This window comes from Scardinius erythrophthalmus (genome assembly GCF_964197995.2).
Source record: "Scardinius erythrophthalmus genome assembly, chromosome: 8".
NCBI lineage: Eukaryota > Metazoa > Chordata > Actinopteri > Cypriniformes > Leuciscidae > Scardinius > Scardinius erythrophthalmus.
The window spans coordinates 5720438-5748076 of NC_138228.1; the positions used below are offsets into that span (position 1 = coordinate 5720438).

A 27639-nucleotide genomic window follows, 5' to 3' on the forward strand; every position below is an offset into this window, starting at 1 on the left:
TTAAGATTTTTCTTTTTATATAGATTTGTGCCATGTTGTCCACATAGCGTGTACACTTTCTGTTGCATTCATATTTTTTAATGTACTGAATGTATGTGTCATAAACAAGAATGTCCTAAACTTCTTGAAAACACTCAGGATTTTCCTCTCTGCAGAGTTTATGACCATTAATCAGCTACAGAATGAAAAATGTACATTTTGTTATTGGAGTTCAATGCTAAAAAGAAAATAAGAGGCATTCAAAATGGTAGTGTACGATAAGTTTCCTTAATAATAAAATAAATAAAAATAAAAAATGATTTCTTGTATGTAAATGCATCTCCAATACAGCATGTGCTTCAAAAGTTAATTGTTCAGATTTGTGTCTTTTGAAGGCTGTAACCAAATGGTAGTTCTTCAGGTCTCTCAGGTTGGACAGCTGTCCAATAACTGCATTAGTATGAAACACAATTCATTAGAATGCCTAATATACTGACACTAGCCAAATGTGTAACTTAACTATTTGTGAAAAAACACCCAAATATAGAACAGGTAAAGCAACATCTTTATTGAAACTCTTGAAGCAATATCACTTTACAAACTGAGAGTGTGGGAGCATCTTTAAAAAAAGTACCAAAAGAACAATTTTTAGAACCAAAATGAATTAGTGTGAACAAAACAGTGGGACAGAAAGAGAACTCCCAATCTTGGACCAGCTGTGGCAGGGATTTGAGTTTTATTTCATAAAAAAAAAAGAAAATAAATTAAGTCTTTCAAGTTCACAGGTATCTGTTAGAAACATGGGGTAGCTTTAAAATCTTGACAGCAGCTTTTCAGCTTCCGTTCTGAATTACTGAATAATTTTCTCCATTTTAACATGTCAGAGTTGGCATTGTGTGATCAATTCCAAGGAGGAGACAGAGAGGGGGGAACAAGGGGCAGGACATATGCACTTCAGTATCTGAATGTTCACTGTGGTCCAAATATAAGGTCAGTTTACAAGACTTAAGACCGCATGGCTTGAGTGTTTCCTCGAGCGACCCCTCGAGTCCCTTGGCCAGCGCCACGTTTATAGTTCTGTTGGTAACCATCCTGTGGACAAACAGACATAAGGATTAACACCACAAGACTTTGACAAGAAATCTCATACATCAACAGTATGGACCGTTTTCACATTTCTAGGGATCTCAGAAGTGAAAGTCATCATAACTGGGTAAACTTATAAATGGTGAAGGGAAACCATAACAAATATAATTTTGGCGTTTGCTCCAATAGCAAAAAATCCACAATCATGTTTCAACAACCATCAAAAAGACGATATATATATATATATATATATTTTTAAAAAACACATTTACTATATTTATACTGTAGAAACGTGTTACAGTCTGCGAAAAGGGTTCATTCTGAGGATGAGTTGAGAATAAAGCTCACTGTACAAAAACATCAAATATACATCATCTTACCCGCTGATAGCTGCCGTTGGAATAGTCGCGCGGCGAACTGAACTGGGTTTGTCCATATCCAGCGTTTGCAGCATTTGAGAAGGGTGGGCGATAACCATCATATCCCCCTGAAATTAATAGGAAACCTCTAATTACTCATCCATGATGATTTTACTGATCTTCCAATGAAACTGCAGTCACGACGATGTTCTGTACCTCTGAAACCATTGGATGGCCCTCTGTAGCCGTTCATCATGCCACGCGCGTTACGAGGACCGCCGCGAGACATCCCTCTGCTGTTGTAGAAGGACTGAGACTGGCGGCTGAAGCCGTTGCCCTGGACACCGGGCTGCTGGGACATGGGCTGGTGGCCCGAGGGGTTTGGAAGAGACTGGTCTTGAGAATGGAAGGCACCGACCACTGTTAAGACACGATAAAACAGATGAATCATACATGTTTATGTATGTGTTTACATGTATAACATACAATCATAAGACATGGATAAAAAGCTTAATCAAACATTAACATGTGAACATGAATATTAAGGTAAACAATTAGTAATTATTTTTTGTTAAAACAACAAAACAGCTAAATTAAACCATTTATGAGGGTACATGTATATTGGTGGGTTATTAAATATAATAACTGCTATTATTATTACTAGTATTATAGACAAATAAAACAGCTTAAACATGTTTATGTGTGTACATGTACATTGGTGGGAAACAGAGACTTAAAAAAATAAGTAAGTAGTACCGTTTTCAAAAGTTAGAATTTTCAGGCCCATTAAGAGTTAAACTCCCCAAATATTCACGTGTGCACATACATACAGTATAAGCAAAAAAACAAAACAAAAAAACGCTCGATTGTTGTTTTAACAACATCATGAATATGGGGGTAGGGGTGGGTATTAATAAAAATAATTACTTTTATTAATTTATTATTTACAGGGATAAAAGAGCTGAATCAAACATGTTATATATTGTAATTTTTTTTTTGTTCATTACCTCTACTATTACATTTAGTGTTGCCACAATGACATTATGCAGGCCTCAGGAAATAGTAAAAGTTCATATTACTGGCTCCAGGGCCGCTTGCTTTCATGGGCCACATGTTGAGCAGTGCCGATGTACAGGATTATACTGATCTGAGGGATTCTGAAGATTTTCCTCACCAGACTGGAGCGGCTCTGGCGGCATGTCGGTCTGCTCCACAGGGTGCTGCGTCTGGCCATTAAAGCCCTGGTTGTAGCTATTCTGGTATTGGCTGGCCAGCTTCATTGAGTCCGTATCATTAACTGGTGGGACAGGCGCATTGAGGTTGAACACCTGTCAGGAAGAACCAATTGAGTATTAGTGAACATGTAATGTTAGATTATTACCTGGTTTCACAGACAAGTGTGAATAAGCCTAAATGCATGTTTGCGCTGTTTTAACTGAAAGCAACTTGCACTGACATATCTTAAAATGTCACTGCCATTGTTTTGTCTCAAGCTGCACACCAGTAAAGTGTTTTTTTTTTTTTTTAAGGCATGTTTATAAAAGCTACTTAAATGTCGTATTTGAACTAAGGCCTAGTCCTGGCTTAACCTAAGCCCTGTCTGTGAAACCAGGTCAAAGAGTATCCAAGCCACAGAGTTTAAGTCTTACTGTTATGACCAGTTTACAGTGTTCTTTACATCTAGTCACTTTCATTCAGGCATGTTACCGTTTGCATGGACTGGAACGGGGCTGCGTTGACATTGATGCCGCTGCTGTGTAAGGGTTTGGATCCAGGCTGGATCACCTGGGTCTGGGAGGCAGGAGGGAGCGGCTCTGTCAGGGGCATGGAGGCCTACAGAGGACAAGTCATGTTTAGATGCCAAAAATAACTTAATGCACACTTTGTGCAGTGAACCGTAGGTACATTAGAAAGGTCATATTGTAGCCACATAGTGCCACTTCAATTCAGAAGCGATTGGAGGTTTGACAACTTGCCTGACTGGGATCCATGGAGTCGGTCTGTGGTCGTGGATCCGATGTGTGAGAGGACTGATACATTGGGGGAGGTGTGGAAAAGGTTTCTGGTGGAGAAACCATGGAGATCTGCAGAGAAAGTAAACTGTCAAGCTTGTCTTTACACAAATATAAAGTCATTGATCTCATCTTGGATTTCCAGAGAGTTCAGCAAACTCCTTTTCATCCAGAAAAACTTGGCTGTACTCACTTGTGTGGGTTCAGGCTGAATGCCAACAGCTGGAGGCTGTGCGAGATGAGAATCTGGGGGAGCTGTAGGAAACCAAAAGCCCAGTGTGTTAGGGTGATTAGAAACGCTTAACCCACACAGGCCCTGATATACTCCTGTCAAAGTTTGCTTGGGGGGGGAAAAGATGTTCTAGAAATACCTTTTCAGATTTTGTTCAAAAAGACGACAAAACAGCTCAGTTTGATTTTGCTTTAAGTATATCTGGACGTTAATGCAAACTGTACAACCATGTGGTGCAAGTATTAACGTACCTGGTTGACACACCATCGGAGGCATCTCCATATTTGAGCCTGGCTTCATAGGTTGGGCCAATACAATAGCCGGGTCAAGAGACTGTCCGTCAAAATCAAGCATGGAGTCCTGGGAAACAAAGGGCTGTTTAGTATGCATACGAACATATGGCAAAAGAACCAACCTGCAAAAGAACCCACCTGCATGAAGTTGTATGGACCCTGCATCTGCGCCATGAGATCCTGAACCACCTGCTGTCTAATCACAGGGTCTGAAGGGGGAGTTGGAGTTACTGTGGTCAGTGGGTGGGGTTCTGGGACGACAGGGGAAGGGGTGGTTTGAACCGGCTGCGGCATGGAGTTATTCACCTGTGACAGACCCAAGAAATTAACGCAATTACGCACTAATCCAGTGTAGGGCTGCACGCTGTGTCATTTTAGCATCGATGTGCGCATCCGCGATAGTCACAAACAAGACAACATCATGATTATATTGGGACCGTGCATTCGTCTTAAAGTGACAGCAGCCTAATATACTGCAGATGTTTGTCACCAATGTTATATACACGTTTCTTAAAATTCCCAATTTTCTGGACCAATTAGTTATTTTAATTAGAATTATTATTTTAGTTACTAATCTATGGAAAAAAATTGTACATAAAAACAGGTGTAGGGGAGGCTTTAAATATTGTTGTGGACAGTGTGGAGCTTTGGACTCAAGAAGGTTGAGAACCAATTATACACAAGTCCATGCCTAATATATTAAACAAGGGACAAGTCCATACAATGTCCTTTCAAAACACATCTGTTTAGCTATGCATTTACTGAATGAGCACTGTGCCGCTGTTCGTCCGACTGTTTGTACTGTACTATATTTTATTTTATTTTTCTAAACTCTTTTAATTATTCTTATTTCTTTTTGTTATTTTAATTTCTTCTATGTAAAGCACTTTGAATTGCCATTGTGTATGAAATGTGCTATATAAATAAACTTGCCTTGCTAGAGCAGCTTACCTCGGTTTCCGCACTCCATTCCTCCCTTTGCTCCTTGTCGCCAGTACTGTATGTGCTCTCCGAAACAAACTGCCTATTTACAAACTAGAGAGAGAAAACAAAGGGTCAAGAAAATGATTGGTAATCAGGAAGAAACTGAACAAACTTTTTAACTGTACCCCTCAGAGAAAGACTGTAATTTAGTTTTTCACAACCCGTTTGTCTAAACTCTGGTTTATTCTAGCAGACTCCATGAGAGCATGTAGATGAATTTGCAAAACAGTTAGTTTAATATTACATTTTTTTTAAATATATTTTCCATTTTTATTCTAAGTTGCATTTTTTCTCATTTTTATTAGTTTGATTCATGTTTATAAAGTTATTCATTTCTTTTTCAGTTTTTCCTATATAAAGTTAACTAAATTAAAATCAGAAATGTTGCCTTGCCAACTATCTGAAACAATGTATTAAATATTATAAAATTTTATTTTAGTTAAATGTTTATTTCATTTCAAGTAATGAAAATGTTTTAGTGTACTATAAATCACACTAGTACAAAATATGACTTCATCATAGCAGCTTTGTGGCAATGCATATTACCTTCCCAAGTGTAAGGCTTGAGGACTGTTTACACCAAGACGAATGTTCGGAGTAAAAATAGTGCAATAAACATTTTTATTTGAATAAACGAGTGTTACAGTGTCACTCATTTAAGTAGAGGCCCTGTAAACTCTTTTTCGCTTAACTGCAAAGAAAACAGCCAACCAATAAGATTTGAGCTTTTGGACACATGCCCAGATGACATTACATAAAATAATGGCTTGGTAGCACACAGAAGTCATGAGACTCATGCTAAGTTACAGTGAATATCAGAGGAAGAATCCAAAACTCTCTGTACTTTTGTATTTGGTGTCGTCTGATAAGCAATATACATATATACAAAAATCTGAACAGATGTTTTTGGCTCTTGGACTTCTTTTCTTCTACGTGACAAGCAGAGGTCAAAAAAGGAAAGTTGGGCAGTGCGGTTTTGTGTATGGGGTAATTGTGGTATTTCTACCAACACAACCTACTGTCAGAGAAAATTAGCATTTTCATTCAGCCTGTTTTTCACATCGGTCTGAAAAGTGCATTTCTGAACATTTGTGATGACGTGAAAAGGGCTTCAGTTTCAATAAATGTGCTTTTTGGACTAGGAAGGAACATCTGAGTTCAATTACATTAACATTTTCATAATACAATAAGCATCTATGTCAGAAGATTCAGTAAAATGATTTCTCAAATGTGACCCCTCAAAGCTTTCGCAAGGCCTGCGTTTAAGCAAGTTCTCACCTCTGTCGCCTCGATTGGAATGGGTTCTGTATACTCTTCCGTCATTTCACCCTCTGTTAGGAGACATAAAGGTCAATCTCTCAGAGATCACTCTGGATTGCAGCAGTTTCAGAATGAGTCACTCGACTGAGCAACATGAAATGAGATTTACCCGCATCGGGAGGGTGCTCCTCCGCTTCAGACGCTTCCACCGCAGCAGTCTGCTCCTCTTCCTCCGCGCAAACTCCGTTCTGATGAGACTGCGCTCTGTCAAAGTAGCCGCTCTGCAAAACCCGCTCCAACGTCTCATTCAGTGCTTTATCTGAGAGAAGACAACAAAAAAAACATTTACTCTACTGTTCAAAGTTTGGGGTAGATTTAACGCAATGAAAAGACAGGTATTGGCATTTAAGATTTAAATGTTTTCAAAGTCCAATGCTCACCAAGACTCCCCAAACTTGATTAAAAATACAGTAAAAACACTAATAGGGAAATATTACGATTTTAAAATAACTTTTCTAATTTTAAAAAAGTAATTAATTCCGATAATGGTTAAGCTAAAATTTACAGCAGCCATTACTCCAGTCTTCAGTGTCACATGATTCTTCAGAAACCATTCTAATATTCTGATTTGCTGCTCAAGAATCTTTTCTTATGCAGCTTAATTTCTGTGGAAACAGTAATACAACTTTTTTTTAGGATTCTTTGATGAATAGAAAGCATTACAGTCATTTTTGATCAATTTAATGCATCCTTGCTGAATAAAGATATTCATTTTCTTATGCCTGAAAAAGGGAGTACATTTGAAAGCAGAGTTACTAAATCGCCTAAATTAATGTAGAGGACTATCATGCTGCATAGAAGCAGCCCAGCTGGTGCACAGCAAATGGATGTATTTATATGCCATGAGCCACATGATCTGCCACACTGAATACCACAGACGGAAAGTGCTAGAAGCGGGAAGCTTTCTAAGGCAGGGCTTCTGTAGGTGAAAGAATATTTGTGATACATTTACACTGGCTAAAATTAAGCATCCCTGTGAATATAGAAATATTGTGATGTGCTTTTAACAAGCCATTAACATGTCACAAGCATTAAGCTATTCACCATATTGTGCAATGCGAAAGTAAGCTATTTTCTGCTAATGTGCAAGACTTCAGATTCATTAGCCAAGACAGGTAAATAACCAGAAGAATAACTGTAGTGCGGTAAATGGTAAAACTATTGTTGCCCAAAACCAGTGCAAAAGGTTGAACAAAAATTTGAATATGCTTAAAGGAGAACTCCGGTCAATTTTAACATTGATCTCATTTTTTTGTAAATTTGGAGTGCTGTCAATACAGAGAACAACGACAAAAATCGGTGTTGCCTACACCATGTTATCCTCTTTTTAAAATTTGCACCCTGTTGACTTCAATGGGGCAAGTTTTAAACCTGCTTTTAGCCTCTTAACATCCTTGATGTGTCATTACAAGTGCACAGCCAATGTGAGTGATTCCTTCAGAGTGATCACGGGTGAATCTGACTGCAGTAGATGTGAAAGATATGTATAAAAATGATGTTATTTCAGCCAGCGCACATACATGTATTTACATCCTGTTTTCGGTCGAAGTCCATAGTAATCGATTGTCGAGTTCACACGCATAGGTTTAGTTACCTAAGATCACGCGCGTGAACTCGACAATCGACTACTGTGGACTTCGACCGAAAACAGGATGTAAATACAGGTATGCAAGCAGTATAACAGAGTATAACAGTTTTTGTTCAGGTAAAATAGCTAGGAACAAATAAAACTGGGCTCAGACATACATGTTGTGCCAGCTACAGGCTTGTCCTTCCCCTCCAAAAGTTCCCATAAGTGCTGCGATGCTTCTTGATACTGGTCAGACAACCTGGGTGAGAAAAGCATTCCGTTATGAATATACTTTATCCAAGAGATGATCAAAAAAGAAACTCCAAGGAAAAAAGCCAATATTTTCTGAGAATAATGACAATGTTCACTTTTGGGTGAACAAACCAATAAAGCAATTATTCACCCAAAAATGATCATTCCATCATCATTTACTCACCCTCATGTTGTGTTTTCCAAACACATAAGACTTTTGTCCATTTTTAATAAAACCCGACAGAATTCTGTCCCTCCATTGAAGTGTTAAAGCTGGTGGTGTGGGGACTTTCAAAGTTCAAGTCAAGTAATCCATATGAATCAAGCTTGCTTGACACAAACAAACTTCATCAGTTCTTGCATGATGTGCCAGAACAAACCGCATTGAGTCTGACACTCCATGTATGTGTGCTGATCTATATCTATACGTTAATAAACACCTAAACAAAATCAGTTCACATTAAGTAATCACATCTCTTCACAAGACTAGGATTAAACTGCTCGATTCATATGGATTTCTTTTATAAATGGCTTTATGAACCATTTCAAACTTCAAAGTTATGATGAAATCTGGACTTTCAACATAGGGATAGAAATCTTTCATGTTTCAAAGACAAACGAAAGTCTTTTGGGTTTGCAACGACATGAGGATGAGGGATTGATGACAATCTGTCCCTTTAAGCCAGTGTTTCTCAAATCCAGTCCTCGGGACCCAACCCCACAAGAATGTTTTAAGATTTCCTCCTATTAAACACTACAGCGGCTGACAAAATGTGTTTCACGATGCATCTAAAACACTCAATTCAAGGAAACACCAAGACTTTGTTTGCAGCATAGTTTTCATTTGTGGATTCTAGATTGAATTGACAGTCTATGACAGTCACCTGATGTTTTGGTCACGCTCGGGCCCCACAAGCTTGTAAAACTCATCCAGGGAAGTAAGGTCACTCTCAGTTAGCAGTGAAGGTCCTCCGGCTCCTTGCAGAAGCTCTTGTCGCACGCTTTCATCCCCGAGTCGATCGAGGAGGAACTGCAGCTCCAGAACCCGTTTCAGCCTTCTATGTTCCACATCTTCACGCTGGAGCTGCTCGCGACGTGCCGCTTTCTTAACAGTCTTCTGGATCTATCCAAAGCAATGGAGCGTGAGAGACATTCTCACCGATTCATATAAACCAGGGGTGTTCAATCCTGCTCCTGGAGGGCCATCATCCTGCAGAGTTTAGCTCCGACCCTAAATTAAACACACCTGATCCAGCTAATCAAGGTCTTACTAGAAGCTTCCAGTCAGGTGTGTTGAGGCAAGTCAGAGCTAAACTTTGCAGGACAGTGGCCCTCCAGGACTAAGTTTGGATACACCTGATATAAACATTCCAGTTAAGGATGCACTGATACCAATAGCAGTATTGGGCCTGATATGTACTCGTACTCATTAAAATGCTCCGATATCAACAACCGATACAACGAAGCGTGTACAGTACAGTGCTTGTGTCCAGACAAAGAAACACTGACAGCAGAGCACAATGGATATCAGAGAAGGATGTCTATGAAATATATATCTAATTAACAATATTAAACAAATTAAATATTCATGCTATAGCTGCAGTGCACGAGCTGATAAGCGAAAGTTTTTTTTGTGAGTTTTTCACAGACATTGCTGGAAAGTTTGTAGTTCGGTCGCATATGGCAATAGCAAAGAAAGTAAAACGAAGAGCATATTACTAATGCTAACAGAGAGAGAGAGAGAGAGAGAGAGAGAGAGAGAGAGAAAGAGAGAGAAAGAGAGAGAAAGAGAGAGAAAGAGAAAGAAAGAAAGAAAGAAAGAAAGAAAGAAAGAAAGAAAGAAAGAAAGAAAGAAAGAAAGAAAGAAAGAAAGAAAGAAAGAAAGAGAGAGAGAGAGAGAGAGAGAGAGAGAGAGAGAGAGAGAGAGAGAGAGATACTAAATCATATGTATGTAACAACATGAACTGTTAGATGATTTACGTATAATGAGTGGCTCCTTACATTATTACAGGAAGGCAGTACAGTAATCACGTCAATATTTCAATAAGTTTTCTGTGTGCAAACATCAGAAAAAAAAAAATCCTATTTGTTGAGCTCTGCTGGAGCAGCTCTAAATATTCACTGTGCTATTAAATTAAAGATAAAATAAGACTGAGCAATAATATTGACAGCATCTCCTACAATACATTTTAACAGGCATAATTAGGAATGAAAACAACTAAAGGAAATTTCTATTTGCTAATTCATATTTTTTTCAATTTCTCTGGCCAATATTTTTAAAAATGCAATGAAAATACAGGTATCAGCACATGGTATGAGCAAGTACTAAAAAAAAAAAAAAATATCAGTAACTGACTTGTCCTGAAAAAAGCGGTATCAGTGCATCCCTCATTCCAGTGAATAAACTGTGGTACCTCAGAATATGAAGAGAGCAAATTAAATTTTCATGTACTCACTTCTTGACCCAATGCCAAAAAGCTCTTCTGCAGCTCCCGTGCAAACTCAAGGTTATGGATTACCTCCTGGTACTTAGACAGGGCTTCCTAAATTGATTAAGAAAAAGAACAGATTTTAGGAAATCTGAAAAACAACTGATGGGAAAACAAAACATGCTGGCCTTGTTTACTTACCAGCTGGTCCTGGTTGAGACGTTCCCCTTTGCTGTTCCTGGCCTGATAATCATCAAGTTTGCTCTGCAAGACGACAAGTGAAAAGAAAATATAATGACACTCGAAAAATAAACAAGTTCTGAAAAAAAATGACAGTGCATTGCTCATGCTGAATTGGTCATCACAAGAACACGACTGAGATAAACCATCTGATCAGGTCATTCAGAGGTCTGAAAGATATTTCGGCCTGGTTTCACAGACAGGGCTTAGATTAAGCCAGGAGTGTGCAGGAGTTTTTTTTTTTCTTTGATGAATAAAAATATTTTTTTTGTAACATTTAAAAAAAAAAACCTTTACTGTTTTTGATCAATTTAATGCATCCTTGCAGAATAAAAGTATTATTTTATAAAAAAAATAATAATAAATTAGGAGCCCCAAACTTTTGAACAGTTGTGCACATACTATTTTTGCAATTGCAATTATGAAATTTTCCATTTAACATGGATCAAGACAGGGGACTTTACTCCACAAAGCTGCAGCATGTGGTCGATTTACGAGGAGATTATCCCATTTCACCGGGTCCATGGGAGAGGGCAAGTTCACTTTCCACAAATGCGCATGTCGGAATCAGAACGGACAAATCACGACAGCACAATTTTTGGAATTTAATGAAAGGTGCCCATAACTGCAGGTCAATTAATAAAATTACTAAAAAGCAATGACAGTCACAATTCACGATGAGTCATGATTTTTGTTTTCCATAAAGGCCCACTGAAGTGCATTGAAACGCGCAGCATTATTCAATGTGCTGACGTCATTTCCGCTGAAACCGGAGGACAGTGCAGGACATTTCAAGCAGCTCCTCCCCTTTTTTAAATAGCAAATAGCATTTTGTTTACATTACAACTCGGCCAGAGCTGTTGAGTTCAGTAAAGCTGCGGTTTCCTTCTAATCTCGAACTGTTCTCCTCCATATCGCTTTAAATACTAGCATTCTGTGCAGAATTCAAATGGGTTTGGTACGTTTTGTGGTCTGAGCAGACTCGTGCTGTCGTGTCTCTGGACCGGAGCAGATTGTGTGGCGCTGTGGCTGTTTGCGTGACACTAACATAAAACCAGACTTCATTCACTCCAATGAAAAAAAAAAGTATCCCCTATCCCCTTTATAGTGCACTATGTACCATTCACCATGTAGAAAATAGTAATTGTGCGAACAAATGACCGATTTTGTCCGCAGCTTCAGCATCCATTCATAATGTAGGGGGCGGGACGCTTTGGGTTCTAGAGAGCATTTGATTGGACAGAAAATCTGATGAGAAGCTGAAGTGCAGAGTGATGTCATCAAAACCATTTAGGCTATTAATATTGGGGTAAGTTTTGAATGCTTATATCTTCTAAATGCGAATTTTGTCATGGTTTTAGAGCACATGAGCTTATATATATATTCACATTAAAAGACTTTCACATTTAAAAAAAAAAATCATGGGGACTTTAACATCTTTTGTGTTCCACTGAACAGGTTTGAAACAACATGAGGTTAAGTAAATTACATTTTCCCTCATTAACTAAACATCACTTTCTATATAAGCAATAAGCTAACAAGTAAAACAAAATGCTGCACTGTCTCACCGTTAAAGCTCAGAAACCCGCAGGATTCAAAGGCGCTTACCGCATGTCCTGAGGACACACCTGTCTGTGACCCACTAATCTTCACAAACCCACGCCAACACAAGCCTGAGACCATCCAAAACATCAACAACTTCACATGCGCCGACGATTTCCCCCTTTTTTTTTTTTTTGTTGCACGCCGAACCTGTTTTAGGACGCCATGTTAGCTTTATCTCCATGTGCGTGCGAAACGCAGTGATCAGAACAACTGACTAAACCTGCAGGAAATAACTTTGCGTTGTATCACGGATTGTACAGCCAATGTAAACAAGTAATCATGTACATAACGTCTGTCGAGAGAACTGAAAAAACGTTTGAGTAGCTAGCATGTGCTAAAACTACGAACACTAGCCGGTTAGCATCTGTGCTCGACGATACAGAGAACAGTGAAAGGGGCAACATTTTATAAACGTACCTTTACATTTAAGATATTGGTTCACACGAATTGTTTTAAACACATACAAGTAAGTTAGCGTAATGGTTTCATAAACGTTAAATGGGCCTGGTTAACCGCGTTACAGAAGGTTCTCTATGGTTTAAACGGTTCATAATACATTATTGACATTTAAATACAACATATGAAAACCGAAACCCATTTATTGTCATTTAAGTTAGTAATTGATGCATCCAATGGTGCTATGCGTTTTATTAAGCATCCAATAATTTATATAGCCTATGGGTATATGCTTGGGTTGACATGTCACAGGCTTGTAAGGGAAACTGGTACCTTTTTCTTCTCCATATTGCGCACTTTCTTTTCGAGAACCACCAGCACCTGCTTCATGGCCTCGGACTGGGTTCCAGTCAGCTGGTTGCTGGCTGTGATTTGGTTCATTATTCCGGGAGCGGATCCCAAGTCTGGGCTGGCAGACTTCACAGTCCTGGTGCCATTTGTTGCCGAGGGCATCTAATCATGGATAAAGGACAGGTTTAAAACTCTGAACAAACCAGTAACAACGAGGAAAATAAACTAAAATGCTGAAAACAGCCGTTTTGAATGGCAATGAGAGGATCATAATTCAAAGCAGAACATGTGTGATTGACGATCGTTTAATTTTCGATCATATCACATATCGCTCTTTTGATCAGACTGACCAAATTGTGTTAACGTTAGTCAGTAACAAAATCATATACATTTAGGTAATAATATATTTAATTCATCCTCATAATTCCATTAGATAACGAAAATATACAGACGAGATTTTTCAGCTGGTCATGACAGGGCAGTAGGATTAATAAAATCCTATCTAAATACCTTATATGTTTGCTTTTTATATAACAAATCAAGCTTGTTAAATGTAAACATAGAAGTAACCGTTAGACTGTTAAATTCCAACACATTGTCATAGCAACCCATTGTCCGCATTTCACACAGAAACTGTCCAACGGATCATCCCAGACTGTATATAACGTCGTTCACGTCAGTGATTTAAGTCCATATATGTTCTCACCTTTATGCGCAATATGTCCACAAGGGAATAAAACAATAGTATGGAGTCAAATAAGCCGAAGCGTTGCTTGTGTTGCTTTTATTTTCTCTTCTAATTTACTATGGGATCCGCCCCGCCGGCCTCACCGACAACTGAGAGCGACTGAAAGGCGAGGAAAAGGTTTATAATGAGGAAGGGCCCCGTTTAGAGGCGACCGCAATTTTGCCTGTAGCCAACTTACGTTTATATGCAGCTTAACATAACGATTACAGCGAGTAATCAATATACAGCAACAAAAAAATAGAGACGATTTATGGCACGTATAAGCAAGAGTCGCGAAATGATAGAAAATACTAATAATTTGTTCAGTTTAAAAGCAGGCACGCGCTGACCTCCTCAAATGGATTTGTCACTGAACGCGTGTGAAAACGAACTGGCTGACTTTATAAAAAAATAAAAATAAAAGGAGAATAAAACAAATTGTGAAATAGTTGTATTTTATTGTGGGGCTGTGTTTTGTTTTATTTCGCTGATAAATAACAAGTAATTCTAACATCATGCTAAATCATCACCCCTTGGCTTCCGCAACTCTTTACTCGGTTACTGGGTTTAATCTCTTAAAATAACCAAAACAAACTCTACGTTACATCATTAGAAGAGCACATTTAAAGGGATAGTTCAAAAATGAAAATTCTGTATTCATAACTCACCCTGGACCCCAAACCTGTATGAATTTCTTTCTCTGCAGAACCCAAAAGAAGATATTTTGAAAAATATTGGTAACCAGACGGTTGATGGACCCCATTGACTTCCATAGAATGGGGAAGAAATACTATGGAAGTCAATGGGGACCAATAACTGTTTGGTTACCTACATTTTTTAAATATCTTCTTTTGTGTTTAGCAGAAGAAATGCAATCATACAGGTTTGGAACAACCTGAGGGTGAGTAGCTAAATCATGACAGATTTTTTTTTTTTTTTTTTTTTTTATTAACTATCTCTTTAAACGACCAAAACAAATTCTGTTAAATCATTAGAACACGTTTATTTATTGTAAATCAAACAATCGGTCAGCAGATGGCACCAGATATATTCAGGTAAATGCAGTCACTCAAACTCGTAATTTCTTTTCAGCCACCATCTAAACAGAAAGACCAAACATGCAAAAGATAGAATCAGGAGGTAAATGCAATAAACGATTTAAGAAAGATGAATCAGGGCATTAACATTTAATCATTCACATTTTCTCATTTATTTGTATTGGGTTAAAATTGCATAATAAGGCTATTGATTCATGCAAAATATCTTTTTAACATTTTTATTCCTTACAAGAATGGTTACAAGTGTTACATTCCTTACAAGAAATCCATATTGCAGAACTATGTATGTTTTCATCTGCCTTTTCCCAGTGTGATATATTTAATAATTTGTAAGCAATCTTCAGTTTCTTTCTGTAAAACTTCTGCTTTCTGTTGTAAACTAAATTAATGTGAATGCAGTGGCATGAGGTTTTGTTTTGGAAATACAGGAAGCAGTTAACATGGTTGCTCTGCTCTTTGATAGCGCTGTTCTATTGAAAGGGTGTTTTCTTTCAGGAATAATACTGATTAGAGGAAGATCTCATGGGAGAATGAAGCTCCCTTTCAACGAGTGACTCATTTCCGCTCTCTGTTGTGTTTAGTAACAGCAGCGGCAGTCCTCAACTTAAACATTTAAAGTCCTTTAATACCTCTTTCAATGACACATGGGCATCTCCTTTGATCACCGATCAGTTTACAAGAAGTAGAACTAATCACCAACTTGTATAGCAATGTCCAAATAAGAGTGTTCACACACAAGCTTCTCAAAAACAAGCCAACAATAGTTAAAGCTGAGATTGGACAGGAAGCATAGCCTGGCTATTGCTGTTCCAGAATATACGCTATCAGAGAGTCAACACATCCAGGCTCTCTCCGTACAGGAAATACGCCGCATGTGATTACTCAGCCTGTGATGGATCATGTTCCCACAATTCCAAAGGCAGCCTGGACCCTAATTAAAACAGAGCATGTCAAACACATACAGTAAGAGTTTGTGTTACTGAGACAAGGCATCAAGAATCAGTCAGTCCAATGGCATTTCCTATTAGGGCTGGACTTAAATAAATCAGTCAACACTTGCAGGCACAAAGCACTAGGATATGAGGCTGATCTCTAATATTCTCAATTAATCATTATAAAGATTCTGTTGCTGGTTCCTAAATTCTCATCAATAGTTATCTATCAATACTAACACTATAGCTTATTTCAACTCTGTCACAGGAGGTTTGGAATTCGTGTCAACATTTTAAGTGAATTCTGGTAACCCTCAGTGTGATTATTTGTAATAAAAGCAGATATTTCCTTGAAAAAGGAATAATCCATGATGAAATATCTTTTTCAAAAAAGAATGTTACAGGGATAAATCAAATCGAATGGTTGATATTCATTTGAAAAAAAAATGAATTTGTTTTTATTTCGACTGTTTTCTTCTCAGAATGCCAAAAGGCATCTTTTAATAAAACTTTAAATAAATCCAGGTTCAAAATACCACTATGGGAGGCGACCAGGGGGTTAATGTCCCCTAATATTCAGATTGCTAATCATAATCAGTTTGACATTTCTATGGTCGATATGTGGTTACAGCCTTGAGTCTATTCGTAACATTATTTCAAAACTGCACAACTGATAACATATCTATGCCATTAGCCATGTTGACATGTTCACTTCATCCCTAACCATTTTTGAAGGAAACCTACCCTGAGTTAAGAAAGCTTTTCCTGCCAAGTAGATGAGTTGACAGTCAGTGGTTTCCGAGGCGCTGTCTCAAAACCCCTTCCCCTATCAGGGGGGCCATCTGGAGTTAGCCAACCAATCAGAGTCCAGCAGGGTGATCAAGTGAAACGAGCCATGGCTCATACACCCCTGCCATGCTTCATCTGTGCTCATTTCCTCTACATCCTCTGGGTTTGCTGTGTCCAATCCACAGGAAACTGTGGACGCCTAACACACAATGTTTAACAGTTATAAAAAATAAAAACTGTCATTTTAGTAAATGTTTCAAATATGGAAACATCTGCATTCTTGGGTAATCTGTTTCCCTATAAATTGTATAGTAACTATAATTATAATGATATAAGTAAGAAAAAAAGTATAGGCTATATATATATATATGTGTGTGTGTGTGTGTGTACACAATCTTAAAATAAGGTTATTTATTTGCATATGGATGCAGTGCAGAACATAAGTTTCTTTATAGTGGAAAAAGATTTCTTAGACTTTTAAATGTTGTTCAGAATAAGAAAAAAAAAGTTTTTAAGAACTGATCATTGAAACTTTGGGGAACCTAAAATACTTTTCCACTGTGAAGAAGAAAAAAAAACTTATTGGAACCTATATGTACAAAAAAAAAGAATTGCATCGAACTTAAATGTGTAATGAACAAAGATTTTGTATTGTCTCCTACAATATTGTTACATTACATATATGTTATGTGTTTTTGTTCATTACACATTTAAGTTCGATGCAAAAAAATGTTTTGTACATATAGGTTCCAATAAGTTTTTGGGTTTTTTTTTCTTCACAGTGAAAAACTATTTTAGGTTCCCCAAAGTTTCAATGATCAGTTCAATGACAACTTTATCATAACCATAAGTCAGAACTAAATCATAGCTAAAGGGTGATCACTGACCTCTCTTCAGGGCTAAACTGGCACATCTTTTGGCTGAGCTGCTGCCACTAATCACTGATGTTGTCTGGGACCCGTTCAGCGTCCCAACAGTGTTGTGCGGGGTGTTTTATCTCGTGGCCCAGTCCCACCGCTGACACTGCCTGAGCAGCTCTGGCAGGAGATAAGAGGAGTTTACCCCAACGACATCCAGCAGAGATGAGCCTGAGCCTGAGATACATCAGGAGTAAACGCTTCATTTGCTGTGCCTGTTAGCATGGCAATTACAGATGAATGTGTTTTCATACGATTATGACTTTATCAAGGTTAACATTGTGTAAATGTATTAATGAAAGTCAATTATTGTATTGGCTCGTATATCTTGCCTGCAAAAAAATATTTTAAAGATTTGCTAAATTATTGGTAGCAATTTATTTTACAGTCCTGTTTCCCATGTACATATGTAGCCTACTTATTATAGTAATACAATAAGTGGGTATATAACCCTGAACATACTGCTAAACCTAACTTTAACCCATGCAGTTACATTATATTACCCAGTACTTTCTTAGGTAACACTGTAATTACTGTAAAATAAAGTGCAAACTAATTATTTTTTAATATGCTTTTCAGCTAAATAAAATAAAATAAATCAATTACAATTGTAAACATTAAAACAATCATGAAACAATTAAACAGCAAACACGTAAAAAACACATTTTTTACAAATAAATAAATGTGACCCGTGTCTTATGTTGCACGGGTATATTTGTGGCAATAGCCAACAAAACATTGTATGGGTCAAAATTATAGATTTTTCTTTTATGCCAAAAATCATTAGGAAATTAAGTAAAGATCATGTTCCATGAAGATATTTTGTAAATTTCCCACCTTAAATATATAAAACATTTATTTTTGTGAATGGATGCAGCACTATCGCCAATAGAAATGGACAACTTTAAAGGCGATTTTCTCAATATTTAGATTTTTCTGTACCCTCAGATTCCAGTTTTTCAAATAGTTGTATCTCAGCCAAATATTGTTCTACCCTAACAAACCATACATCAGTGAAAAGATTTATTTATTCAGCTTTAAAAAAAATACACATAAGACTGGTTTTGTGGTCCAGGGTCACAAATGTAGAGGTAGAGTGAGTAAATGTAGAGTTAAATAAATGTCATGATAACTTGTCTCAAGCTTGTGCTAGTTATGGTAATATTATAATAGCTTGGAGAAAATAATTCAATTTAATTGAGTTCTGATCTTTTCAACCGAGATAGTTTACATTTAATTATTGACATGCAACCTTGTGACAACTAGCCCCTAGTCCCTTTATTATAGCTAATTATGTTGCAGCTGCGTCCTTGGCATTTGGTCAACATTATCGCTCTGATGTTAATTATATAGAGATGTGTTTCCAGCTGAGCTGTTCCCAAATCTCTTAATTGTTTCGATCCCAGGTAGCCTGTGTTTGCCGAGGAGTCTGCCTGTGTGAGCTCGTGACCCCTCCAGTCACGAGTCGGCGGGTTTATAATTGACTAGCGCATGTTGGAGCGCTATTTCCTCTCATTGTCGAGCCGTCGTGAGCAGGAAGTCGGAAAAGAAAGCAGAAACTGAGGGGGCAGGGCCATTTAAAAATACCTGCTCCACTACAATAACGGGACCACAGACAGACAGCAGTCTTATGGGACAGTGCTGAGGACTTGCCGCGCAGAGGAGACACGCTTGACGTAAACGCGACATTTATCACGCAGTTGCACTGGAGGAATTAACGCGTTTGAGGGACATCTGCTTGTGACCACGGATTATTCAACAACATACAGCATGAGGATTGAATGCCTGGAGACAGGAATCTGATGTACAGCAGAAGAAGCTAGATTGGGTTCACGTAGGCTACATAATGTGTGCTATAGCTGTCGATGTTTAGTGCACTCAGAAGGCAGCAAGCAGGTGCATCTCTGAAGCGTTCATTCAGCACCGCAGACTGCGAGTGTGCATGGGACATATTTGAGTGGAAAGCGCGCATATATTAAATGAACTGAATTATTCCTGAACCATATTTAATATGGCATCTACAATTGAACGGAAAACACTGGATGCGAATGAGTAAGTAGGCTACGAAATTAATCTTATTGTTTAGGTTTCCATATATCATTAATTAGTTTGATTATATAAACAACAGTTAGACTAAATTAAGCGCACTACATTAGGGTTACATGGGGGAAGATGCCTCGCTTAAGAACAATGTTTTTAACCTGTAACATATTTAGATATAAGTTTAGCATGTGCAGGATGATGATGCATCAGCCAATGTGTTATTATAGGAAATAAATAGACACAATTGCTAATATAGTTGTTATAAAACACAATGTAAAATTATTCAGAGAGGCCCTGGGGTAAGAGAAGAAGCTCCCCTGGCTAAACCTTTACAGAATGTATAAATTACTTCAGATATAGCCTATTTAACTATTATAATTAAAATAAAATAAATAAACCATAACTAACCATTTATTTTTGCCAATTTAGTTAATAACCAATGTCAAAGCAGAATCTCAGTATAAGATATTCATCTGAAAGGTAAAATTATTATCTGACTTAGGCATGTGAATATTTACATATTTAATTACCCATATTTTAATTGGAGATATGTCATAATAGCAACACTGTTAATGCAAATTGAATGATTTCCCTCAACTAACCTATAGATTTAAATGAAAGCATATGTCTGAAATGTACATAGTTCATCATGGAAATGCTTAATAATAACCCCATTAATTACAATAATTATTACATTTAAAAATAATGACACTAACAACACGCCACTTGAGGCCTTCAGAGACGGATCTGGGTGGCTCGTCTTACCCCAAGGGTCAAATTTGATATTTTTTACTTCAAAATAAAACAATAAAAAAAAAAAAACTTTTACTCCACAAACCTAAAAACATCCATGTGTCCACAAATCCCTCATTAACAAATAGACACAAAAACTTTGATATTCAACATAATAGTGTTATAGATCACTATTTTCCAGAGATGCAAAATTAAGCCTACTAAAATCTCACAAATATTTAGATGAAATGACAAAATTAAAATAGTGTGTAGTCATTCATCAAAAGTGCTGAGATGAGATCTTGTGTCATCTATGGTCAAAATAAAAAATAAAAAATAAGGTGGGTGGCTCATCTTACCCCGACTTACCCTATTGATTATTATGTGGACTGTAAATAGACAGCACACTTTTGTGTGAGTGTCAGAATGTCCCAAAAAAGATGGCAATATTCAAAAATCCTTGTCCTTGTGGGGAAATGTTTTGGTCCCCATTAGGAAAACAGCTTATAAATCATACTAAGTGAAGTTTTTTGAAAATGTAAAAATGCTTAAAGTTTTCTGTGATATACAGCAGTTTGTACAGTATAAAAATCATTGTCTATGGAAAGTCCCCATAAAACATGAAAACACGTGTGTGTTTACATATTTTAATGATTTAAATCTTAATAATAGGCCTACATTTATATCCTTTAAATATCATAGGCTACCAAATATGGCACTCATATCTGTATAATGAAGTTTTACTTGCTTCCTTTAATAAAGCTTTGACTCAGACGTCATCATCAAACGCCTCTGGTCATGTGACTAGCAAAAATGTTTGCACATTTTTATGTAAAAATTCTGCCCTTTTGCTTATGCATGATAATTCTGTATAAAATACACTAGGAGTTCATTTTAAACATTTAGTCACAAATGTTAACCAGTGGTAATATGTGCTAATTTAAATGTGCAGTGACCCAAAGCACCACATTTTCCTGCTGCACTAAACACTCTTCTCCCTTGGGATCACGTGTCAGTGGTTACAGCTTAGGTAAACGGTTATTTATAAAACAAATGTAGGTACATATAAAATTGAAAAAAAAAAAAGAGAAAGAAGTAGAGCATATGCTTGCCATTTTTATCAGTATAGAACACGCATAACTAACCGGTATGTTTTTATAGTGTTTTTAAAAAAAGTAGTCTACACACTAGTGACATCTGGTGTTCATAATGGTGCATCGCATGTTTGATCCACAGGGAACCCGTGGATGAGGTGCTTCAGATGCCGCCGTCTCTGCTGACCTGTGGCGGCTGTCAGCAAAGCATCGGGGACCGGTTCTTCCTCAAGGCCATCGAGCAGTACTGGCACGAAGACTGCCTGAGCTGTGACCTCTGCGGCTGCCGCTTAGGGGAGGTGGGCCGCAGGCTTTACTACAAACTCGGCAGGAAGCTGTGTAGGAGAGACTACCTCAGGTAAGACGTGCAATGAGCATTTGAAACGGAACATGAAACGGAAGTTGCGATATTTTCTTTCCTATTGTGACATGTATCAGGCTTCTCAAACAATAAACAATCGATTGCATGGTTGTGGTTTGCTGTTGGTTGATTTCATGCGTGTGCCCCGCCCTCACGCCAGCAAACACGTCATCAGAGAAGAGATGTTGTTGTAAGGAGGGGAAGTTTTCCTCACATTCATTTTAAAATAATAGTGATGTGCACTTTATAACAAATACTGCATCCATAAAAAAAACATTGTCCAGTTAAATTTCATGGCGATTGAAAGACATCATTATCAGCAAATCATAATTTACATGTAATAAGCAAGTAAATAAATTGCACGCATATGTCTGTATTCCCTGGTGATAAAATGAATGTTCTTGTGAAGCATTAGTACTTAAAGGGATAGTTCACCCAAAAAAAAGAAAATTCTGTCATTTACTCACCCTCAAGATGTTACAAACCCATGAGTTTCTTTCTTCTGCTGAACACAAAAGAAGATATTTTGACGAATATGGGTAACCAAACAGTTGATGGACCCCACTGACTTCCATAGCAGGGAAACATAAGTTTTATGATGTCTTTATGAATGCATGAAGCGTCAAAGGACAGAAAGCTCTCAAATTTCATCAAAAAGATCTTCATTTGTGTCCCGAAGATGAACGGACATGGTTTGGAACGACATGAGGGTGAGTAATTAATGACAGAATTTTTTTATTTTTGAGCGAACTATCCCTTTAATGTCAAGTTTGGGCTTACAACAAGGGTTAGGGGCTGCAACACCATTCATATTCACCTATCATTTCCCAACTTATGGTAGGGTTAGGTTTAGGGGTAGGGATAGGACTGTGCTTTTGGACAGGAATGTTGTTTCAGGATGAACAAAAGATGTTGTTCCAGAAACATGTCTTACTTGGCAAAATCATGGTAATGGAAATGGTGATGCTGATGTTGAAAAATGTGTGCAAAACAATCCCTCGCCCTGTTATACACGAACAGTATTACTTTAACATGAATAGTTGGTACGTGACTACCTACTGCCTTTCAAGTGTGTGAAAAAGTATGTTTTCTTCTCTGCAGACTGTTTGGTCAGGACGGGCTCTGTGCTTCCTGTGAAAAGAGGATCCGGGCCTTTGAAATGACCATGCGTGTCCGTGACAAAGTCTATCACCTGGAATGCTTCAAATGCGCTGCCTGTCAGAAACACTTCTGCGTGGGAGATCGCTACTTGCTCATCAATTCGGACATTGTGTGTGAGCAGGACATTTTTGAGTGGACCAAACTTAATGGCAGCATGGTATAGTGTTCTGCTCAAATCATTAACAAAATGTAACATCTTGTCAACATTTGCAACAAACCCTTTACTTAAAAACTAGAAGGAAAAGAGGGTGACTTATCTTTCTGGCTCCAGAAGCCACCCGCCACGTATATCATCTCTGTATTTTTTATTTAAACTTGAGATAAATAACCACCAGCAACATAAACTTGTTTTTCTATTAGTGTATTTTTTAAAAACAGCATAAATATAGTTTCTAATGTTAATTGCAATAAAAGCTGATTCCCTTTGCTACTTTCACAGAAAGTTAAGATGTGAATTATAGTGTTATTTGTAACACAACTGCCATAAAATGTGAAGACATCTTTCTTAGAGCCTGAATAAACAAAATTACTCATACTCTGGATTTTTTCCCTTCAACCAAACGGATGTGAAGCAGAACGGAACGACTGACTCTGTATACACCGGAGAGAGACTCACTTACCAATAACAACACATTAAAAGACCACAAGAAGTAAAAAATTATAAAATACACACTACATGCAATAAATTATTAATATTTTAATGAATTGCTGCATGTACACTAGTGTTTGGTGTCTGTAGGTCATTTTTTTTATGTTTTTGAAAGAATTAACGCTCACCAAGTCTGCATTTATTTAATCAAAAATACAGTAAAAACAGTAATATTGTGCGATATTACAATTTCATATAATGGTTCTCTATTTGAATATATTTTAAACTGTAATTTATTCCTGTGATGCAAAGCAGAATTTTTAGCATCATTACTCCAGTCTTCAGTGTCACATGATCCTTTATCCATAATCATTCAAATATGCTGATTTGGTGCTAGAGAAACATTATTATTATTATTATCAATGTTGAAAACAGTTAATATTTTTGTAGAAACTATGATACTTGTTTCGGGATGATTTGGTCAAAAGAAAAGTATTTATTTGAAATGGAATTTGAATGTAAAATCTTTTACTGTCACATTTGATCAATTTAATGCATCATTGCTAAATAAAAATATTGATTTCCTTCAAAATAAATCATGCAGACCCCAAACTTTTGAACCAGTTATTTTTGACATTTATTAAAGGTTTTTTTTTTTTTTTTTTTTTTTTGCTACTAAATTTCTGGACTTTGAATTATACATTTATGAAATGCATTTATCCCTGCTTAATTCTATAAAGTGGTAAATCGATGGGGGAAAAAATTATTCTGGATAATCTCCATTTTCATGGTCCAAAACTCTTTTAAAGAGGGGGCTCCTGCCCCTCCAATCAAGCCATCGTCAGAGCTGGAGAGCAGCCAAGACCAGCTGCAAAAACATCTGCAGGCATCCTGGCCACTGCGTGGGACTGGCAGCTGTTGGTGGACTTGGAGCGGCAACTCAAGTTCCCCAACCACGTTGTGGCCACCACCTTAAGACCAGATGTCGTTCTCTTCTCTTGAGTTCACCAAACAAGTGGTTCTGTTGGAGCTTACAGTCCCTTGGGAAGCTCGCCAAGTACGAGGGACTGGTCAGCGAGTGTCGACAAGCCGGATGGAGAGCAAGGTGTTTCCCGATAGAGGTAGGATGCAGGGGCTTTGTAGCCCGATCCCTGTCCAGAGCCTTCAGTCTGTTAGGCATTGATGGAGTAGAAGAGCCATCCGCAATGCCACTGAAGCGGCAGAGAAAGCCTCAAGATGGCTGTGGCTCAAGAGAGGAGATCCATGGTGGCAGGGTAGCTAGATTTGCCATCTGGACACAAGCTGGGGTCTGATCAGCCACAGCTGGGTCGCCTGGATGCTGAATGACCCGAAACACCCATTGATTCCAGGAACATCACTGAAGATGTGTCCAGTAGCATTAGTAGATGTATTTGCACAGCCAAAAGATAATTATATATATGAAGAGTTCAGATGCAAAAGCCTCTAAGTGCCATCTGAAATTTTCTTCTAGAATGATCATTTATATCAAGCTTGTATATTTATGTTCAGTAATTTCACTTAAATGACAATTAATAGGTCATTTTCATTTCAATAAGCCCCGAGAACAGCTATGGGGCGTGGAGTGCCTAAACCCCCTTCGCTGTTCTAAATTCACTGTAAAACACGGCTTCAAGGAGCTTATTGCTTTAATAAAACGGTTACTCCATAAAAATATTCATTTTATTCATAAAATAAACGTTATATAAAATATAACGTTAAAACACATTTATTCCTCCGCAAAGCAATGTAGTTCCAAAGAGATGCAGCAACAAAGAATCACAAATGGCCGTTGCGCAGTAATACTAATGTAATGCGGTCACAGGTGTGTGTTTTTGTTGAGTAATTTAGACAGTCTATGGTAATTTACAATGGCTTCGAACGCGGCTCAACCAATCAGAATCAAGGACCGGAACTATCCGTTTTTATAAATCTTTTTTGTAAACAGTTCATGAAAACATTCACTCATACATGTCAGCAGGCAGACTAATTCAGAAGTAGTGCAAACATGACAGTTATTATTACCCTAAAAAGCTATTTATACATAATCTGTCCTCCTGGAAAAAAACATTTGAGTAATTTAATGTGGCTAGGCTACTCAGGCCAATTCAGTCATGTTAGATAATATTTTTTTATATCAATCCAGTTTAGGAAAATGCTCAGACTATGCAGTTCACTTAAGTAAACACCACCAGTTCAAAGTGAGAAATGAGAACAACTGGTCAGATACTATCTAATCACATCAGCCAACTTTAGGTCTGATGCTAAAGAGAAGGTTCTCGTTTACATACAGTAGGCTAATGTAACAGTTCAAAAGACTTGAAGCAGTGACTAATCCACCACCAAAAAACAAGCAACTGAGAAATCTCATATAATCTATGTATGCCTATGCTATATTGCCTATTCTATTCATACCTTTCTGGAGGTCACAGGGTTCAGGAGACCTGCATGAGGGGGAAAACGACCAGACTTCTCCCGGCAAAGGAACACATCTGAAAGCCAAAGGTTCCAAACAGAGGTTCTAAATGATGTGTTTTCAGCTTTAAAAGAGTTCCGACGCTGAGCTTTACAAGAAGCCAGTGTTGAGCCCAGTGGCGTAGCCACGGGTGTGCCAGGGTGTGCCGGTGCCACCCACAGTGGCAGCTGGCACACCTAAAAATGGATGCAGAATTATTTTTTATAGTCTCAATAAAAAAATATTTTACTAAACTTGGGCTATTGTTGTTTATTTAGAATATACTTTTTTTTAAATCAACCCTTTCACGCGTAAGTTAAAAATATTTTAACTCCCTTGTTTCCATGGCGTGATGTCACGTGACACACCGCAGCCACAATAACTAACAGACGTATTTGCTATTACCATGTCAACTATCTGATATTCCGATTCTTCGTTTAAAAAACTTTATAAATTATCTTGATCTATAACGAGATGAGCGCTGCAGTTCAGAGAGTCCTGTCAGCCGGATTTACAGCACCTGAATTCCACAGTTTCTCCCGAAATACATGAAAGTAAGTGGCTTGCCGCTTCCATAGACATCAGTGTGTATTTTACAAACTGCAAATGTATTGTTTTACTAGTAGCCTACTTATGTTTATTTAAATGTCTGAAACATAAAATAAACATTATGTGGTTGAAAACACTGCGTATTAGTTGTGATACATGACAAGCGCTGAGCGCGTCCGTCTCTGGCTCAGCGCCAGCCAACGCGCGAAAGCAGTTTGGATCAGGTTTGAATCTGGCAGTTCTGTGACGTCACTGAACATTCTAAATCATAGACATTCTCTGATCATACTCAGGGGCACAGAAATAAGAATCCAATATGGTGCCATAACGCTGGTGTCCGGGACACGTGACGTGTGTGTGTTTTTTTAAAGGACAAGTGAAAGAGAATTCTACTTGCCCAACCGGACCCCTGATTAAAACAATTTTCAATATCAAAAAAATAAAATAAGAAATAATGTAGCCTACTCAGTTACTAACGTAACCTCAGTTCCCTGAGAGTAGCCTAGGGAAAGAGTATAGAGAGTAAAAATTAGGGAAAGAAATGCCCTTTATAAAGCTAAAAAAAATTATTCTGATCAAAATTAAATGTCAATGTTTCATTACATCACTGTTGGAAAACACTCTTATCAGATTCTGAAGAACTTATTTTAAATAAATCGTATTTTTAAATGAGCCTACTTCAGTGTGATATTTTATCATATTATCATGCTTAACCCTGAGAATTTGAATAATTGAAATGTGATGATCAGATGCAGATATCTAAATCAGAGAATATCATATAGGTTCGGGAGGTTGGCGGGTGGATTATTTATTTTTAACAGCAGATTCGGGAGACTCAAAGTGCACCAGATTAATGAATTTATCTTTAAAATGTACAAAATTTTCTTCCGGGGGGGCATGCCCCCGGACCCCCCAAGAGGTAACAAGCTGAAACCAACAAAAAATACCGACCCCCCCCCCCCCCCCCCCCCCCCCCCGAGATTTTTTTCAGCCACTATGTTATGACTGAGTTATTGCCGATCCTGATGTATAGTTATATTTGATATAGTTTTATGGTTGTGTTGGGCATGGTTATGTGGTTATGGTTAATACTTTTGCACAGTAAT

The 27639-nt window shown here is 37.7% G+C and overlaps 2 protein-coding genes and 1 long non-coding RNA gene across 3 annotated transcripts; 1 reads left to right on the forward strand and 2 right to left on the reverse strand.

Moving 5' to 3' along the window:
* Positions 1-523: 523 nt before the first annotated feature.
* Positions 524-13957, reverse strand: caprin1b (cell cycle associated protein 1b). The gene is made up of 18 exons (XM_081373117.1): positions 13815-13957; positions 13091-13270; positions 10718-10780; positions 10544-10630; positions 8972-9210; positions 8012-8094; positions 6375-6524; positions 6224-6276; positions 4913-4996; positions 4100-4267; positions 3920-4028; positions 3630-3691; positions 3401-3508; positions 3132-3257; positions 2599-2752; positions 1641-1844; positions 1446-1552; positions 524-1071 (listed from the first exon to the last, which is right to left on the reverse strand). Exons 2-18 carry the CDS (start codon positions 13268-13270, stop codon positions 985-987), a joined length of 2064 nt encoding a protein of 687 aa, XP_081229243.1. The 5' UTR covers positions 13815-13957; the 3' UTR covers positions 524-984.
* An 828-nt stretch (positions 13958-14785) lies between these two features.
* Positions 14786-19061, reverse strand: LOC308695135. The gene is made up of 3 exons (XR_014030667.1): positions 17502-19061; positions 16570-16813; positions 14786-15824 (listed from the first exon to the last, which is right to left on the reverse strand). It is a non-coding gene; the product is annotated as an uncharacterized lncRNA (long non-coding RNA).
* Positions 18761-24129, forward strand: lmo2 (LIM domain only 2 (rhombotin-like 1)). Its single transcript, XM_081373118.1, has 3 exons — positions 18761-19583; positions 21543-21758; positions 22863-24129. Exons 1-3 carry the CDS (start codon positions 19543-19545, stop codon positions 23083-23085), a joined length of 480 nt encoding a protein of 159 aa, XP_081229244.1. The 5' UTR covers positions 18761-19542; the 3' UTR covers positions 23086-24129.
* Positions 24130-27639: the final 3510 nt, after the last annotated feature.